This window comes from Zingiber officinale, chromosome 6A (genome assembly GCF_018446385.1).
Source record: "Zingiber officinale cultivar Zhangliang chromosome 6A, Zo_v1.1, whole genome shotgun sequence".
Taxonomy (NCBI): domain Eukaryota; kingdom Viridiplantae; phylum Streptophyta; class Magnoliopsida; order Zingiberales; family Zingiberaceae; genus Zingiber; species Zingiber officinale.
Genome location: NC_055997.1, coordinates 40526115 through 40544310, shown reverse-complemented (window position 1 = coordinate 40544310; position 18196 = coordinate 40526115). Strand labels below are relative to the sequence as shown.

The following is an 18196-nucleotide window of genomic DNA, read 5'->3' as shown; positions in this document are numbered from 1 at the left end:
TGATGCAATCTTGGCGACAACAACTTCTCCTCGCTTGACTATGTCTCATATCAGGTGGTACTTGCGCTCTATATGTTTACTCGTCTTATGGGCTCGTGGTTCCTTCGAGTTTGCAATTGCACCGCTATTATCACAATAAATTGTGATGATTTTGGGCAAACCAGGAATCACATCTAAGTCTATTAGAAAGTTCTTGAGCCATACAGCTTCTTTGGCTGCCTCAAAGGCTGCAACATACTCAGCTTCCATGGTTGAGTCTGAAACACATTTCTTCTTAACACTCCTCCATGCAATGGCTCCACCTCCTAAAGTAAACACATAGCTTGATGTAGACTTACTATTGTCCCTATCTGATTGGAAATATGAATCCGTGTAACCCATAGGGAGCAAATCGTCTGCTTGGTAAACTAGCATATAATCTCTAGTCCTTCTCAGGTACTTTAATATATGTTTTACTGCAGTCCAATGTCCTTGTCCAGGGTTACTCTGATATCTGCTTATCATGCCCATGGCAAAACAGATATCCGGTCTCGTACACAGCATTGTATACATTAGGCTTCCCATAACCGAAGCATAAGGTACTACCTTCATGTCCTCTATCTCCTTTGATATCTTTGGAGACATCTCTTTGGATAAAGCTACTCCATGCCAAAAAGGTAAGAAACCTTTCTTGGAGTTCTGCATGCTAAAACGAGCAAGGATTGTATCTATATATGAAGCTTGAGATAGGCACAACATCTTTTTCTTGCGATCTCTTATGACTTTGATCACAAGAATGTGTGCACATTCTCCTAAGTCCTTCATATCAAATTATTTGGATAACCATACCCTTACGTGCGATAACACTTTGACATTGTTGCCAATTAATAAAATATCATCTACGTATAGTATAAGAAATACCACCACGTTTCTGTTACACTTCTTGTATAGACAAGACTCATCTGGACACTGAATAAATCCATATGACTGGATTACTTCGTTAAACCAGATGTTCCAAGATCTTGAAGCTTGCTTCAGTCCATAAATGGACCGATTCAGCTTGCACACTAGATGCTCTTTTTGCCTTTTTCAATGAATCCCTCTGGTTGCTTCATATGGATGTTTTCTTCAAGACTTCCGTTAAGCAAAGCTGTCTTGACATCCATTTGCCAAACCTCATAATCCATATGAGCGGCAACGGATAAGAGTATCCAGATAGACTTAAGCATAGCTATCAGTGAAAAAGTCTCCTCATAATCGATTCCCTCTTTCTTAGTATACCGTTTTGCAACAAGCCTTGCTTTTAAAGTTTCTACCTTACCGTCTGTCCCTCTTTTCCTTTTGTAGATCCACTTGCACCCAACATCTTTTACTCCATTTGGTGGTTCTACAAGCTTCCAGACCTTATTAGAATACATAGACTCTATTTCTGAATTCATTGCCTTTTGCCAAGATACTGCATCTTTATCTTGGAGTGCTTCGTCATATGTCTGGGGATCAGGTTCATGTTTACCCAGGATCAAAACCGAAGACTCTCCCAAAAACATGAATCTCTCAGGTTACCTTACAACCCTCCCACTACGACAAGGCACTGTCTCTGATTGTGTATCATGTGTGACACATGTTACAGTCTCTTGTGGTACTTCATCTTGTATTGTTGGTACTAAAGTAGATGTGTCCTCTCTTATTTCTTCTAGAACAATTTTACTCATGGACTTATGGTTCATTACATAATCATCTTCTAAAAATCGAGCATTGGTGCTAACAATGATCTTTTGATTTTTAGGATTATAAAACAAACCCCCTTTCGTTCCCTTAGGATATCCCACAAATAGACATACTTCTGTACGTGATTCCAACTTGTCAGTATCTCCCTTCAGCGCATGTGCTGGACTACCCTATATCCAGATATGATTCAGACTAGGCTTACGCCTATTCCACAATTCCATGGGAGTAGAAGGAACTGTTTTAGAAGGTACCATATTTAGAATGTACACTACTATTTCCAGAGCATATCCCCAAAACGAATTTGGTAATTCTGAATAACTCATCATCGATCTAACCATTTCCATAAGAGTCCTATTCCTTCGTTCTGCCACACCATTCTGTTGGGGTGTACCAGGTGCAGTTAGTTGGGATTGAATCCCGACTTCTGATAAGTGACTCCTAAATTCTCCCAAGAGATACTCGCTACTACGATCTCACCGTAGTGTCTGATACTTTTACCTTGACATCACTCCACATCAGTCTAGTACTCTTTGAACTTATCAAAGCACTTAGACTTGCGGCACATCAAGTAAATGTACCCGTATTTTGAATAGTTGTCTATAAAATAGACGAAATATTCGAAACCACCTCTTGCCTGGATAGACATAGGACCACACAAATCAAAATGAACTAATTCCAACACATCTTTGTCTCTATACCCCTTAGACTTAAAAGCTTCTTGGTCATTTTTCCTTTCAAGTAAGACTCGTAGGTTGGAAAGGTTTCCAATACCAATGAACCCAAAAGTTAATCGGCTATTATCCTTTGAATCATACTCAAGTTAATATAACCTAGCCTTAAATGCCAAAGATATGATTGGTTAATTTCTGAAGGTTGCTTTCTCTTATTAGAATTAGAAGATATGTTATTAATTTCCATGTGTTGCATCGTGGGAGTTATTGGATTTTATAAATTGCCAACCAATGTACCAGAACAGATAACTTCCCTCTTTTCCTTGATAACAACTTTGTTATCAAAAGAGACAGAATATCAAGTTCTTCGAATAGTTTACAAACTAAAATCTAGTCCTTTCTAAACTTGGTACGTAAAGACAATTCTTCAAAATCCATGTTTTATTCCTATTGGAGGATAAATATCTCCCACTGCAACAGCTGCTACTTTTGCAGTAGTGCCCATGTAGACGATATTTTCCCTTTCACATAGTTGTTAGGTTTCCTGGAACCCCTGCAATGAATTGCAGACATGATCAGTGACTCCCGTATCTACACACCAGGCACCAGTAGATAACAACACTAAACATGTTTCAACAACTAATGAATTAAATACACCTCTATTGTTCTTATTTCTGAGAGGACAGCCCATCTTAGAGTCCAAATTTTGTTTCCAATCTTAATTGGGACTACTAAGTCTAACCTATAGTATAACAACTAGGGGATTAACAAACATTTGAAATTCTAAGAATCACAAAAATATTTGATCAAGACTAACATCTTAAAATCCCCATGAATTTGGTATGCCACGATAGTATGGACGTATACAAAATCAAAGAGGAGATTTTATCCATTAATTTTATTATCTCATCAACCTAACTTTATGACAAATAAAATTAATAGTTGATTTATCTCTGATCAAATATTTGGTCAAAACTTTGAATTTAAAATAATATTGATTCCTCAAACAATATTATTTAAATTCACCAACACCTCAAACACCGGGAATTATGCATGCCACGTTAGGTATCACGGGAAAGTAATGGGTTAGACCCATTAATTATCTTGTCAATCTTAAATTACCTCAAACACCATGAATTTTGTATGTCACGTTAGTGTGGACGTATACAGATTCAATTGTTTGTAAGAGGAGGTATTACCCATTTTATTTTGTCAACCTAACTTTATGACAAATAAAATTACCTCAAACACCATGAATTTTGTATGTCACGTTAGTGTGGACGTATAAAAATTCAAATATTTGTAAGAGGAGGGTTTTTCCTAGCTTTATGACAAATTAATAGTTGGTATTCCTTTGGTCATACAAAACAATAGCAGTGACTCCGTTGGGGAGGATACTATTGAATGCGTCTAAGTGTATACCATTACTTAATACTTAGTCCATTAAATAGGATTATGCCCCTTCAGTTGGAGAAGATCACACGCTCCTAAATAATTTCCTATAACCATCCATAAAAGAAGTTTGATCTAGTGATCCACAACAAATCCATCCATTGTGGAGGGAGGCACTTAGAGCCAACACGCAAGCTTGTTGCATCACTTACAAGACAATAATGGAGACCCTGAGATTTATTTACTAATCCCTCTCCCACTTAGTTTTTTAAGGTGAGGATTTTTGACTACGTTAGCATACATCACATGCACACACACACACATCACAGTAAATAAAAGCAATAAATATGGAAATTAATTTTCCAACTATTATGGCTTCTTCCATCATTGTCCTTCGCGTGCTGCCATCCCTAGGGATCATGCCGTCGGGTCCATCAAGCTTTCTTTTCCGCTGCACCTCTGATCCTCCAATAGCACCACGCCTCGCAAGGATACGATCCGTGACAAAAATAGAATTTTACATATATCGATTCTATATTCCATAAAGGAATGTACATGTAATCTAGATCGAAATAAAAATGTAAAATCCTAATAACTAATACAGCTCCTGCTGTATTTAATATTACAATCATACACACATAATAAAATACCCTTGACATGTCCAAGGGTCCAATCACACACAATATCTATATGCCATAATAGTTGGAGCCTGCAACCACAAAGTTAGCACATCCTACTATTATCCTGTGAGATACGGCAAAGTAAATAACCTACAATAATTCACGAGAATTTTTTAGGTATTTTTATGGATTTATTTTGAGGTCCTATGGAAGAGTTTAAGGGGATAAAATTATTTAGTATAAGGTGGTAAAGGAAATCACCATTTGAGGAGGTTAAAGGAGGACTTAACATTAAATGAACCCAACCCTTATAAATACTTCACAGAAGCTACAGTGCTCTACAGTCCGCCCTAGTTTCCTCCATAGCATCCACTGCGCCGAACTCACCATTCCTTCGCGAGCTCGCTCTATCCGTCGCCGGTCTCAGCTCCGACGCGTACACACGCTCGATCGCCGGCACCTGGTCGTGGATCAAGTCACCGTTAACCCCAATCCCTTAACAGAGGTCGCGACGACATAGATCTTCGAAGGGTAGCTTCGCGCAAGGGATTCTCGGCCGAGAGAGGGGAAATCGAACTCCGGCGATGCGGGAGTGAGATCTCTTGTTCCAGAGCTCCATAGTGGCGAGGGTTTATGCTTTAGGTAGCTGACTCGTTTTCTCGAGCTTAGGGCCAGGCTGATCTTGTCGGATTCTCTTCGTCGACAGTAGAGGCTTCGGGCATCAAGGTATTAAGGTATGGATTGTTTGATTTGGGTTTTCGGTTAGCAATAGAAGCTGTGATTGATGACCAGATGAGGGGATGAACGGGTTGTGGGTTGGTTGTGGCAGTGGCATGCTGTGAAGGGCTAGATCACAATTCCAGTGGTTGTTCTTTATTTGGGAACCATTAGGTAAGGTTTCTACCACTATAGATGTTAGGTTGCAGATCTAAATGTTGGTTTCGGATTGAATTTGATACTGATTAGGTAACGTTTGGGATGCTTGTGATGCATATAGCTCTGTGAGAGCTCGGATCTGTGAATCAGCAACATTGGGCAGCATCAGTGTGCTAGTGCCAGCGAGTCCATCTTCCAACAGCGATTCTTCATTCGGGAAGCAGAGGGTAAGGCCTCTACACTCTAGATGTTAGATTTGTGGACTAAGTATTGCATTCAGTTGCTGCTGGGTAACGATTGGTGTGTTGCTAATTGGTTGTAACAATGTAGAAGTGTAGGATTGCAGGTCTGATAGCAAATTCTATATTGGGTGAGGAGGTCAGATCTGAAATTATTAGTGATTAAGGTATGTAATCTTCAGGTAATGAATTTTGTTGATCCTGTTAGAAATTTGAAGTTTGTTAGGCTGAGTTTTTTTTAGAAGATTGATAGCTGTATGTTGGGTTGAGGAATGTGATGATTTTGTACTATACTAGTGTATATAGAACCGAATTCATGTTTGGAAATTGCTAATGATGATCATGTTCGGCTGGGAATTGTGTGATTTGAAGACATAAATTAGTGCTTGGGATTTGTTTTGGAGTAGATCAGTGTAGAGTTTATTTAGATAATGAAGGAACCCAGATTAGCATGCATGTTTTGAGTATTGGCTTAACTATTTGGTTCTATATGTATATGGTTAAAATCGATACGTTGATGCAGGACATTGATCGAGACGGAAGTCGGGACGAAGGAGACGGAAGTCGGGACTAAGTTGACGTCGGATTCAGCCTACATTTGAGGCGGGTACTTTTTACTTGTTTCTTTAGTTATTGTTCTTGGTGCATGAGTAGGCCAGATAAAGTAGAGTTTATCTTGACTCCACTCATTTTATTTCTTGTGCTTGATACTTTATCCACTCAATCATCGAGATGCTCACTTTCTTATCTATACAGTCTCCCGTTGTTATTCTTGATAACTAGCAGATACTTGATGCCATGTTTACCTCTTTGATTACGGTTTATTTATGCTTAGTATTGAGCATGCGAATTCATGTAGCATACCTGATTTCCTGTTATATATATATATGATGACTGTTGCATTATTCGCATCATGTCATTGCATGCATAGCCAACGACTTTGGCTCCCTTGTGGTTGAGACGGTTGTTGGCCTGGGCCGCACGCTCGGCTACTCATGGGTAGTGGTAGCTTGGAGTGTGTCGCATGTCCTGTCGTGCTCCCTATTAGGACCTTCGGATGGCTAGAGAGGGGGGTGTGAATAGCCTCCTCTGAAAACTCAATTAATCTCCTCACAAAAGTTTGTTAGCACAGCGGAAATATGCAAAAGGAAAACTGATGCAAGGAAAAGAAACAACCCACCACTAACACAACAAGGATGTACGAGGTTCGGGGATAACTTGCCCCTACTCCTCGGCATATCCGTAAGGTGGACGATCCCTTGATCTTTCGGTAGATCACACCCCGGACAGATTCCGGCTAAGTATTTCTCCTTCTTGGTGGAGTAACCTCTCCACAAAGTCTCAGAAAAGACTTGAAATGAGGCACAAGACTTACAGAGTTTAGTGGCTAAAAGGAATGAACAATAAACTTACAGCCACGATGAAAGCAAAGTGCAAAGACAGAAGAAGTTCCTCAGCCAAGAGCTCAAAAACACAGCACTCTTGCATGATCGACAGAGAGTTTTTGAAAAATCATCTACCAAACCTCTCTTCTTCCTTCTTCTTATTCCTCTGCTTTCTCACTGTCTTCAGCCAGAGCCGAATCATTGTCACCTGTATCGAATCACTACGACCAACTCAGGCGTCGCCAATCACTCTTCCTCCTCATCTGGTTCTCTGAACTCACACCAATACCATCCATGGTCTTCACTGGTGTCTCTGAGCTCGAACCAATAAGCAAGAGTCAAGCTGTTGCCAACTGATCGCAGCCAGTGAACGTTGACACTCCAATTGCACCATTTGCAGCGAAACACAGCAGAAAGAGCACTTGGTCTTATTCTTCTGATGGAGCTTAATTTGAATTTAAGCATTGGCACGACACCTGCAACCTGTAACTCAAAAAACTTACAGCAGATGGTTAGATCAGATGAATCAAAAATCGCAGAGAAACAGCAGAAGACAAACGACATCGTTGTGAATCGGTCAACAGACCGATCCATAGCCCTCTGGACCGATCAGGACACATCCTGATCGGTCTGGGATGATACTGATCGGTCTATCGGTCCACAGACCGATCCCCCTATTGATCCCCCTATTGTTCTGAATCACATCGCTTCTTACTGATCGGTCACCAGACCGATCAGATAACCCACAGAGAGGTACTGTGTGGTTTCTGATCGGTCACGAGACCGATCAGATAACTCACGGAGAGCTACTGTGTGGTTACTGATCTGTCACGAGACCGATCAGATAACTAAGGTATCACTGGATCGGTCGACAGACCGATCCAAACAGCCAAAGTATCACTGGATCGGTCAACAAACCGATCCAATGCCTCTGTTGGTTTTAGAGCTTCCCAGCCCTAAACTCTAACGTCTTCCTGGTCCAGAGAACGAGATACCGAGCCCTCTCTGACCTAGTTTGGAGAACAAGCTACCGAGCCCTCTCCGACATCCACGTCCGGGTCAGAGAACGAGTTACCGAGCCCTCTCCGACTTCGTCCGGTCCAGAGAACGAGCTACCGAGCCCTCTCTGACCTAGTCCGGAGAACGAGCTGCCGAGCCCTCTCCGACTTCCACGCCCGGGTCAGAAAATGAGCTACCGAGCCCTCTCCAATTTTGTCCGGTCCAGAGAACGAGCTACCGAGCCCTCTCTGACCTAGTCCGTAGAACGAGCTGCCGAGCCCTCTTTGACTTCGTCCGGTCCAGAGAACGAGCTACCGAGCCCTCTCTGACCTAGTCCGGAGAACGAGCTACCGAGCCCGCTCTGACTTCGCGTGCCAAGTATCCGTACTTGGACTTTTCCTCTCCACATGATCAACCTTGATCATTAATCAGTCTGAGTTTAATTAATATCTGATACAAACTTAAATTAGTGTCAACATCAAAACAATAGCTAGGTCAGACTGTATTAACAATCTCCCCCTTTTTGTTGTTTGATAATACGATTTAAGTTTAGATCAGAAATGTTCATATTTCCCTAATTTTAGGGGAATCAAGATCCTCCCCCTAAGAAAGATACAACACCATGTAAGGATAGGGGAATCAAAATCCTCCCCCTAAAGCCAAACTTTCATTTATCTCTAAACTTAGTTATCTTCTCCCCCTTTGTCAAACACCGAAAAGGTGCGAATTAGGTAAGAAAACTTTAAAGGACTCCCCCTCAACCCATACTGTCTTTTTCTTAATCCACCTAGAATGCCCTCTAAGTGTATTATAAGACAGTAATAAATAAATAAGAGACATACAAGACATGGCATATGAACAGCATATTAATAGCCAATAGGAAGTGAAACATAAAGGAAATTAAGAAAATGAGCAGCATAAATATATGAAATCAGCAAGTATCCAGGTTAGACATAAGTATCCAACAAACAACATCCAAAACATAGATAATCAAAATGACAGCATAGAACAATGTGTATCAATCAACCTCCTCATCATGAGGAGCATCAGCATCATCAGCTGGAGGAGTGGGTCCCTGAGGTGGCATGCGGCTACTCGAGGATGGATAGCCCGGGAAATACTACGGAGGTGGGTATCTGGCCATCCATCCCATAATCACCTGATGTGTCGCCAACTGTTAACTGCGTAGATCATCGTAGCGCTGGTCAATCCGAACGCGCAGCCCGTGGAGCTCAGCAACCAGCAGCTCATCGTGCTGATCAATGCGGCTCTCCAGCTCGGTGATCTGCCAGCGCAGATCAGGATCTGCCTCTCCATCGTCAGCAGCAGCAGCAGGAGGAGGAGCAGCAACAGGAGCAGCCGCAACCTGTCGTGGAGGTGCCCGTGGTAACTCACCTAGCGCTCTCCCATCCTTCCACCGAATCTCCCCATTCTATCCTATGATGCCAGACTTGGAAAATGCCTGTTTCCCAAGTCTGCAGTCCTGCCTGACCATCTTGACTATTCTACCCTTGGAGACATCAATCTGAAGGGTCTCGAGCCAATCTGTAATTATATGCCCATAAGGCATATAAACAGTGAAACTGTTTGGCTCACTATAGGAGATGATCGAAGAATAGATGCTAGACATGATGTCAAAGTCGAGACGCCGACGCAATCCATAAGGCATCAGGCAATGATATGGTCGGATCTCAGACAAGGGTTTAGATGTGATTGGCAGAAGGCAGTTTGTGACAATCTTAAAGAGAATGTAATCTGGGGCAGATAATCTCAAGGCTGCAAAAGTAGAAAAATCAACATCTAATTCATCTAGCCCACCCGGTCTAGGATGTCCGAAGAAATACTCATAAATGGAGTCAGATGAGACATCAAAGGGTGAAGATAAGTGGTCTGGTAAGTCAGGATATATGGAAAATACATTTCCTGAACACCTACGGCAAGCTAGATAATCAAAGAAGGCTGAGAAACTGAAATCAAGAGTCTGCTTAGCAACTTTTGTTTTATAACTTACATCATTAGTTTGATGAAGATTGTTATAAAACTCAGATACTAAATCATAATTGATATCTCGTTCTAAATAGACGAGTGAATCAAGTTTGTAATAGGCAATGATTTCTGACACAGATGGACAAAATTCGTCCATGAATTTTCGATCCACAGATCTACAAGGGAGCAATTTGAAGGTCCGTTGTTTAAAGGCTTGTTCAAAATGGTGGTTTGGGAATCTCCCGGAGACAGATGGTTGGGTCGGGAGGGAGCCTTAGACTTAGACTTCTCAGGCGACTTAGAGGTTCCTTCACCCACTTGTTTCTTCCTAAGGTTTAACAATGTGATACAATGGGGCAAATAAGTGAGCACCGGAGCCACCAACAACCGAAAGCCAAAACAAAATGCATAGATACGGTGAGAAATGAAACTAAAATGCCAAGGTGAGTAGTTCTAGGGAAGTATGGAGTTACCTTGGTGCCATTGAAGTATATTTTGGCTAGGGCTTTGGCTAGGGCTTCGGCGTGCAAAGAGAAGAGAAGAGTTGAGGTGTAGGAAAGTGTCGCCTAGGGCTTCAGCCTGAAAGGAGAAGAGAAAGGATCGGGAAGATTTAAGAGAGGTTGGCTAGGGTCCAGGTGTTGAAGTGATCGAACGGCTGTCCGATCAGGAGGTATCAGAAACTTCATGATCGGTCACCAGTTCGATCAGGGAACCTCCTGATCGGTCTGTAGACCGATCAAAAAATGATCAGTAGCCCTCTCTGTGTACCAGACTGACCTGATCGGTCCCCAGACCGATCAGGGAACTCCTGATCGGTGCTTCTTGGCGTACAAAATGAACCTGATCGGTCCCTGGACCGATCAGATTACAAACAGAAGGGTCTGGAGAGATTTTTGGATCGGTCGACAGACCGATCCACCTTCTCCTGATCGGGATGTAGACCGATCAGTGTCTGATACTGAAGTTTCTCCAGTAATTTCAGTAACTGAAATTCGTAGAGGTGTTCGATAATTCGTAGAAGTTTCTCCAGTAAAACTTCCAAATTCAGTACCTAGAACCTGAAGAATCTACAAGCATAACTATTTCCTAAAGATTATGGTCTAAAATTGTTTATAGCCTGAGAGTTTCAGACATTTAGAAAAACAGACAACTCAAGGCTTGAAAACTGAAATTTTCGACCATGTTATGTTCAGTTTCAAGTTTGTCAAAATATAACCAAATTGCTATCATTATTTCAAGGACTTGTCCTAGTTTCAATCAAAATCATGAAAAGTATCGATCAAAGGTATTAGACAGTCCATCAACCAAAGTTACATAATTTCTAGGTAAAGGTCTAACCAAGTTTCCTTGGTTGGAATATATGAGTAAGATCTAGGAACCAAATACACATGAATTATGTAATAGTCTTCCCCATACTCAATTTATGTCTCTTCACACTATGTGAAAATCTGTATTAGACTTCGCCACTGTTTACTTCGGCAATAAATAATTATGAAGTAATATATTGCAATTAACTTCGGTACAAAATTTAATATAGTAAATAATATTTTAGACTTCATAGATTAAAAAATACGAGCTTTACTTCTAATTTTATCTCATATTTTACTTTGTGATATATATTTGATGAAGTAATAAGTCACAAAATTAAACTATATGTCTAAATGTTGAAGTAATAAGTTATAATGATTAAAAATATTTTCCTAGCTGAACCGGCCGGTTTATTTTTTTTCCACGCAGAACCTTAATTACTTTACTTTTTTTCCCGCTGTGCGCCCTCTGTCTTCTTCTATTTTCTTCGCGTTTTTTCTCCTTGCGCCCTCTTCATGTTTTTTCGCCCGACACACAGATTCAACTTCACTCGACAACCTTCGACTCCCTCAACGGCCTTCCACTCACCGCCGGCGACCTCGACTCCCCCGACAGCAAATCTACTTCACCCAGCCGGCGATCTTCGAGTTGTTCCCCCGAACGCACAAAGATCCTTTCCTCTCTACAGAGCTAGGTTTGTTCCCTCTTCGACCTCTTCTTCCCTTTCCTCTCTGCCTCGCCGTTAGGTTTCCTTTCCTCTCTGTTGCTTTGTCTCTAACCGATCCTAACTTTTGTTTTTTTTTGTCGTGGGCCCTTTAGGTCTTCTTCGTGTTTTTTAGCCTTGCACCTTCTGCTTGTTTTTTCGCCTGACGCAAACAATCGACTTCACCCGGTGTTCTTTGACTCCACCAGCGACAAATCTACTTTACCTGGCGGCCGCCGTTCAGGTTTTCTACAGCTCTAGGTTTGTTCCCTCTCCGACCCCTTCTTTCCTTTCCTCTCTGCTTTGCTGTTAGATTTCTTTTCCATTTCATCTCTGTTGCGCTGTTTCTAACCAATTGTCTCTAACCGATCCTAAGAGGCAAGTCTTATTCTCTAGTTTATTGGTATTATTTTTTTTTGACATGATCTCATAAACTAAAACCTGATGGAGCAAGACAAGAATTATACATATGAACTATTGGTAGGGGTATTTAACTTCTTGATATTCATTGTACAGCAAGAGAGACTATTGGTAGGGTTGCTGCAGGAGCTATTGCAAAGAAGATTCTTAAGGTGTATGCAGGAACTGAGGTGGGTTTATTCATTGTTTTATTTTGACAATGTTGTAATATAAATTTCTGATATGGTGTTTTGTGTTTCCATTAGATAACCATAAATGCACTCATAATTCCTCTAGCCTAAAAAGGAATTACTCTCACAATCCTCTAATGCCATGCTTATTGAACTTGATATTGAATTGGAGATGCACGTTGTAACTATCCTGTCTATGCATGACTGTTGATTTGGTTTGACTAGTTTTTGGTTTAAAAGTTCCAATGTAGAGCCTTTTCTTTAATTTTTTAAAAATATTTTAGCAACAGAGTTACATAGGTTGTCTTATCTTTTGTGTCGTTGTTGTCTATCACATAGTTCCTCCGTTATTGAGCATATAACAATATTCAAATAATCAAATATTCGCGCTTCAATTTAGTTAATTTAAGTTAACTAGAATCTTTGAGTTTCATTTAGTGTGCCATTGGCCTTAGATGTTTATCTGCTTAACTCTGAATCTTCTATATCTTTCCAGATTTTGGCATATGTTTCTCAAGTTCATAAAGTTGTGCTTCCTGAAGGTGTTGTTGATTATGAGACAGTGACCCTTGATCAAGTCTGTGATTGCTCAATTATTCTAATTAATTTTCCATTTTCTTATGGACAATTGATCTTATTATGCTCATAACTTACCAGATTGAGAATAACATCGTCAGATGTCCGGATCCAGATTATGCTCAAAAGATGATTGAAGCCATTGATGAAGTTCGAGTTAAGGGAGACTCTGTTGGAGGCATAGTGACATGCATTGCTCGAAATGTTCCACGAGTAATTATTTCACTTTGTTCAGATTCTTTGCTATTATTTATATAGATTCTTCTATGCAATGGTTTATAACAGCCTGCATTGAGTGGACTATATGAAAAACTACTTTTTACTGAATGTTTTCAATTGCATTTCTTCCATTGTCTCAGGGGCTTGGATGTCCAATCTTTGATAAATTGGAAGCTGATTTGGCAAAAGCTATGTTGTCTCTCTCTGCAATGAAGGGATTTGAAATTGGCAGTGGTTTTGTAGGTCAGTATCTGTTAACCTGGAGTAGTGTAGTTGAGGTTCTTCGTATATTATGTAAATTGTTCAGAATATTCATAATAATCAACATTTTTCTTTCTGTAATTGCCATCGAACTATGTTTAGGAACTTTTTTGACTGGAAGTGAGCATAACGATGAGTTCTTCATGGATGAGCATGGCAATATGCGGACACGAACAAACCGGTCTGGGGGTGTACAGGTTTATCCTTTAATCTTTGTTACTCCTTTTGTTCATATGAAAATTTCTATTAGAAGAATTAAGGTTTAATGATAATGATTCCTCTGTACAGGGAGGAATATCAAATGGAGAAACCATTTACTTGAGAATAGCTTATAAGGCAACTTCTACTATTGTGGTAAGCTACATTACGTACCATATTTCCCTTTAACATCCATCAAACTAGAAGATGAATTCTTCCATGATGCTAATTGGGAAGAATGGCGAAACTAATATTTTCCATGCAGGAAGGGTTCAACAATTACTATTTATTAAATTTTGGCAAAAAAGCTTTTTTCTATTACCATTTTGGATTCATAGTTGACTATTGAAATCCTCGACGCATTTCCAATTTTCTAATTTCCATATTATGTGTTTCTCAATTCTATCATGATCCTTATTGTCAATTATTCATCAAATAGAAAAAGCAGCAAACAGTGACAAGAGGTCGACATGAAACTGAGCTTATCGCAAGAGGGCGCCATGACCTGTGTGTGGTGCCCTACCAATAGTCTCTCTTGCTGTACAATGAATATCAAGAAGTCAAATGTATGCAGAAAATGTACCTATTATAATAGAAGTTGCGGCTTTTAAGCATGCCTTTGAATTGTACAATGAATATCAAGAAGTTAAATACCCCATAAATTGCCAACATAACCATGCACCCAACAATGACACCTTTTATTAATGTAAATGGGACTAATGAGTGCTTTTTGATGGCTATTTCTACAAGATCACAAGTCTTATATCTAGACTTCATCACATCAATCCCACATTTTGCAGTGTGTAAGGCAGGCCAATCAACAACCAACAAGAAAAACCAAATAAAAAAATCCATGAAGATTACAGTCAGGATCTCAACTATCCAGTTTATAGTAATGCACTTAAGACCCTTTCTACAATAGTAATTATAGAGAGACTCAATGAAGATATCTAAATCAACACTAATGAAAAAACTACACTGGTCCTGTGATGTTTCAAGAGGCTCTTGTTGATGTTTCTAATTCATAACACACCTGGCATTCGTTGAGTTTGAATGGATTGCCTTTCACCCATGGTGAAAAGCAGTTTCTCATGTCTACTAACTTGATAATTATAGGACCAAAGTAGATTATTTTTCTTACTTTTGGAGATATCGTGATATGCATCTACTTAAATACATTGTGTTTGATGTGGATTTAACAAGTATCGGTCAAGCAAACTAATTTTGTGCAAGTTAGAACCTTACCAGGTTTGAGCATCACTTTGCTTTAGTTTTTTTTTTTTTGTTGAAATCCTTTACAATTCTTTGTTTGCTTACACCTGCAAAATACCAAATAATTGGTGTAAGCATACAGGTGTTTATGAATGCATACAGGTGTTCTTTCTTTTGCTTCATGTTCAGTATTTTGCTTACACCTGCAAACCAAAATACAATTCTTTGTTTCCATATTGTCTGCTATATATATAATGCATATAGGTGTTTATGAATGTATCTTCTTGGAGGTTCTATATTTCTAAATTTTATGTCAAATTAATTTTTGTTTTCAAATTCACATATTTATATACAATTTCTTATTGTTCTTACAGGGGAAAAAATGTAACTTGGCTGTGAAACAACGTGAAAATATGGTGGCGTATGACACAATACTATCAGAAGGAGGCCCAAATATACTGATTCATCATGTTCCACTTGGGGAAAGAAATTTTAAGGTATCTATTGATGTTGTCTTAGATGAAGAAGCAGAGCTTCCAATCCCAATTTGGTCTGGATTTCAAGGTATCATGATGAAGTCAGAAGTGAATGGAGCGAATTCGTCTATTTCTATGTGGGTGCCTAAGTGTAGGCTATGATATAAATTTTAGATTGTATTTAGAGATTTATGGATACAAAAGTTTTTGGGTTATGGTTAAACATTTCTTTTATGAATACACTTTTGGATTGTATTTGATAGATATTTGTGATATATTTGTTCAATTTTGGTGATGAAAACTATTGTGTTATAGCAAAATATTATGATATACACTTTGGTCAATTAAATTTATATTGTAGTAAAATATAGCCAACTACTTCTATACTATAAATAAAAATGATGAAGTAATAGAATACATAAGACTTCAGTATATTTAAATATTATCGTAGTTAAAGAAATTATTTACTTTGTCACTGATTAAAATTGTTGAAGTCGTTCGTATGTATTACTGCTCTAACTTAAATTATTGAAGTGTAGTAAAATATGCTTTTTTACTTTCATACTACGATGAAGTAATACAATAACAATTACTTCGATCAAGCTAAAATATGCAGAAGTAATATTAACTATTTACTACACCATAATATAAAAAATTGTGAAGTCGTAACTTCTTTAAACTTCGTCAGACAATGTAACCTATGCAGTAATATATCATCAATTACTTCGGTATTTTTACTGGTCTTGATGAAGTAATAGAATTTTTTTACTTCGAAACCGGTCCGATTTTGAACCGGTTTTAGACCGGTGATAGACTTCAGTATTCGTGTGCCGAAGTAAAAAAATAACCCTTTTACTTCACGTGCGTCTACTTCGGTAAATATCTACCTATTACTTCGGATAATATCTGAAGTCTATTGGCGATTTTCACATAGTGTCAACCTAATTATTCAAGGGATGCATGATATATTTTGAATAATTTGGCTGATCCTAGTATCTCACCCCATTTCTAGCAAACAAAAATAATTTGTTAAACCTTATAGTTTGTGTGAGATGTTCCCAAGTTGCCTAAATTAATTTCCCTTTTTTTTTCTTATCGTTTTAATTGTCCTTATTGATCTTGACGTGGTCCTAATGACCTATTGGGCCAAACACATTCCCAATTCTCTCCTCAAATGACTAAATTCATTTTCCGGAAGAGGTTTGGTGAAAATATCGGCTAGGTTTGACTTTGACTCAACATATGTGAGTGCAATGTCTCCCTTAGCTACGTGATCTCTAATGAAGTGATGACGCACTTCAATATGTTTGGTCCTTGAATGATGGACTGGATTTTTTGTTAGGTTTATTGTGCTGATGTTATCACACAACACTTGCACTCCCTTATATGAAAGCCCATAATCTTCTACGGTGTGGATCATCCACAACAATTGTGATACACTCTCTCCCATGGCAATATATTCAGCCTCGGTTGTGGAGAGAGCAACGCAATGTTGCTTCCGACTTGACCAACTAACCAATGATGAACCTAAAAATTGGCAACCCCCACTAGTGCTGTTCCGATCCAATTTGCACCCAGCATAATCGGAGTCGGTATAACCTATCAATTCAAAAGACTCAGTACGAGGGTACCAGAGACCTACTCTAATTGTGCCCTTAAGGTATCTCAGAATTCTCTTAACTACAATTAAATGAGATTCCTTGGCACATACTTGATATCTAGCGCACATGCCCACAGCAAAAAGTATGTCCGGTCGACTAGCTGTGAGATATAGAAGACTACCGATCATGCTTCTATATTGCGTTAGATCAACTGGTTTTCCATTCTCATCATTGTCAAGGCGAGTGTTCGTCGCCATTGGAGTGGATACTTCCTTAGAGTCACTCATTTTGAATTTTTTGTGCATCTCTTGAGTGTATTTCGTCTGATGGACATAGATGTCATCTCGAGTTTATTTGATTTCAAGTCCAAGGAAGAATGTCAATTCTCCCACCAGACTCATCTCAAACTCACTTTCCATGTGAGTGATAAATTCATTCAAATAGTCCTTATTATTTGAGCCACAAATTATGTCATCGACATACACCTGGGCTACAAATATGTTTTCACCATCTCTACGCAGAAATAGTGTTGGATCTATTTGACCTCTTACAAAACCCTTTTCTAGTAAGTAAGTTGACAACCTTTCGTACCATGCTCGAGGTGCTTGTTTAAGCCCATAAAGAGCTTTCTTGAGCTTGTACACGTGGTTTGGAGCTTCGGTATTCACAAACCCCGGTGGTTATTCAACATAGACCTCTTCTTTAATGAAACCATTTAAGAAGGCCGATTTAACGTCCATTTGATAGAGCTTGAAGCCTCTATGTGCAGCAAAAGCTAGCATTAAATGAATGGACTCTAATCGAGCCACGAGAGCATAAGTCTCATCATAATCGAGGCCTTCGACTTGACTATAGCCCTTGGCTACAAGTCTTACCTTGTTTCTTATGACTTCTCCCTTTTGGTTTAACTTATTTTTGAAGACCCATTTGGTTCCAATAATGGTGGTATTCTTAGGTCTAGGAACTAAGTCCCACACTTGGCTCCTTTCAAATTGACCTAACTCATCTTGCATAGCTATGATCCAATCAGGATCGTGCAATGCCTCATCAACTAATTTTGGTTCGATTTCTGAGATCAAGGCGACCTCATTAGACTCATTTCTAAAGAATGACCTAGTCCTAACCCCTTGTTGAATGTCTCCCACAATCTGGTCTTGGGGATGACTAGAGGCTATCC

General features: G+C 39.4%; 1 protein-coding gene across 1 annotated transcript; it reads left to right on the top strand.

Moving 5' to 3' along the window:
- The first annotated feature begins 9739 nt into the window (after nt 1-9739).
- On the top strand, nt 9740-15621 carry LOC121994765 (chorismate synthase, chloroplastic-like). The gene is made up of 9 exons (XM_042548692.1): nt 9740-9782; nt 11722-11877; nt 12403-12476; nt 12973-13053; nt 13134-13265; nt 13412-13514; nt 13635-13729; nt 13821-13886; nt 15317-15621. The coding sequence occupies exons 1-9, from the start codon at nt 9740-9742 to the stop codon at nt 15578-15580; spliced, it is 1014 nt and encodes a 337-aa protein (XP_042404626.1). The 3' UTR covers nt 15581-15621.
- Nucleotides 15622-18196: the final 2575 nt, after the last annotated feature.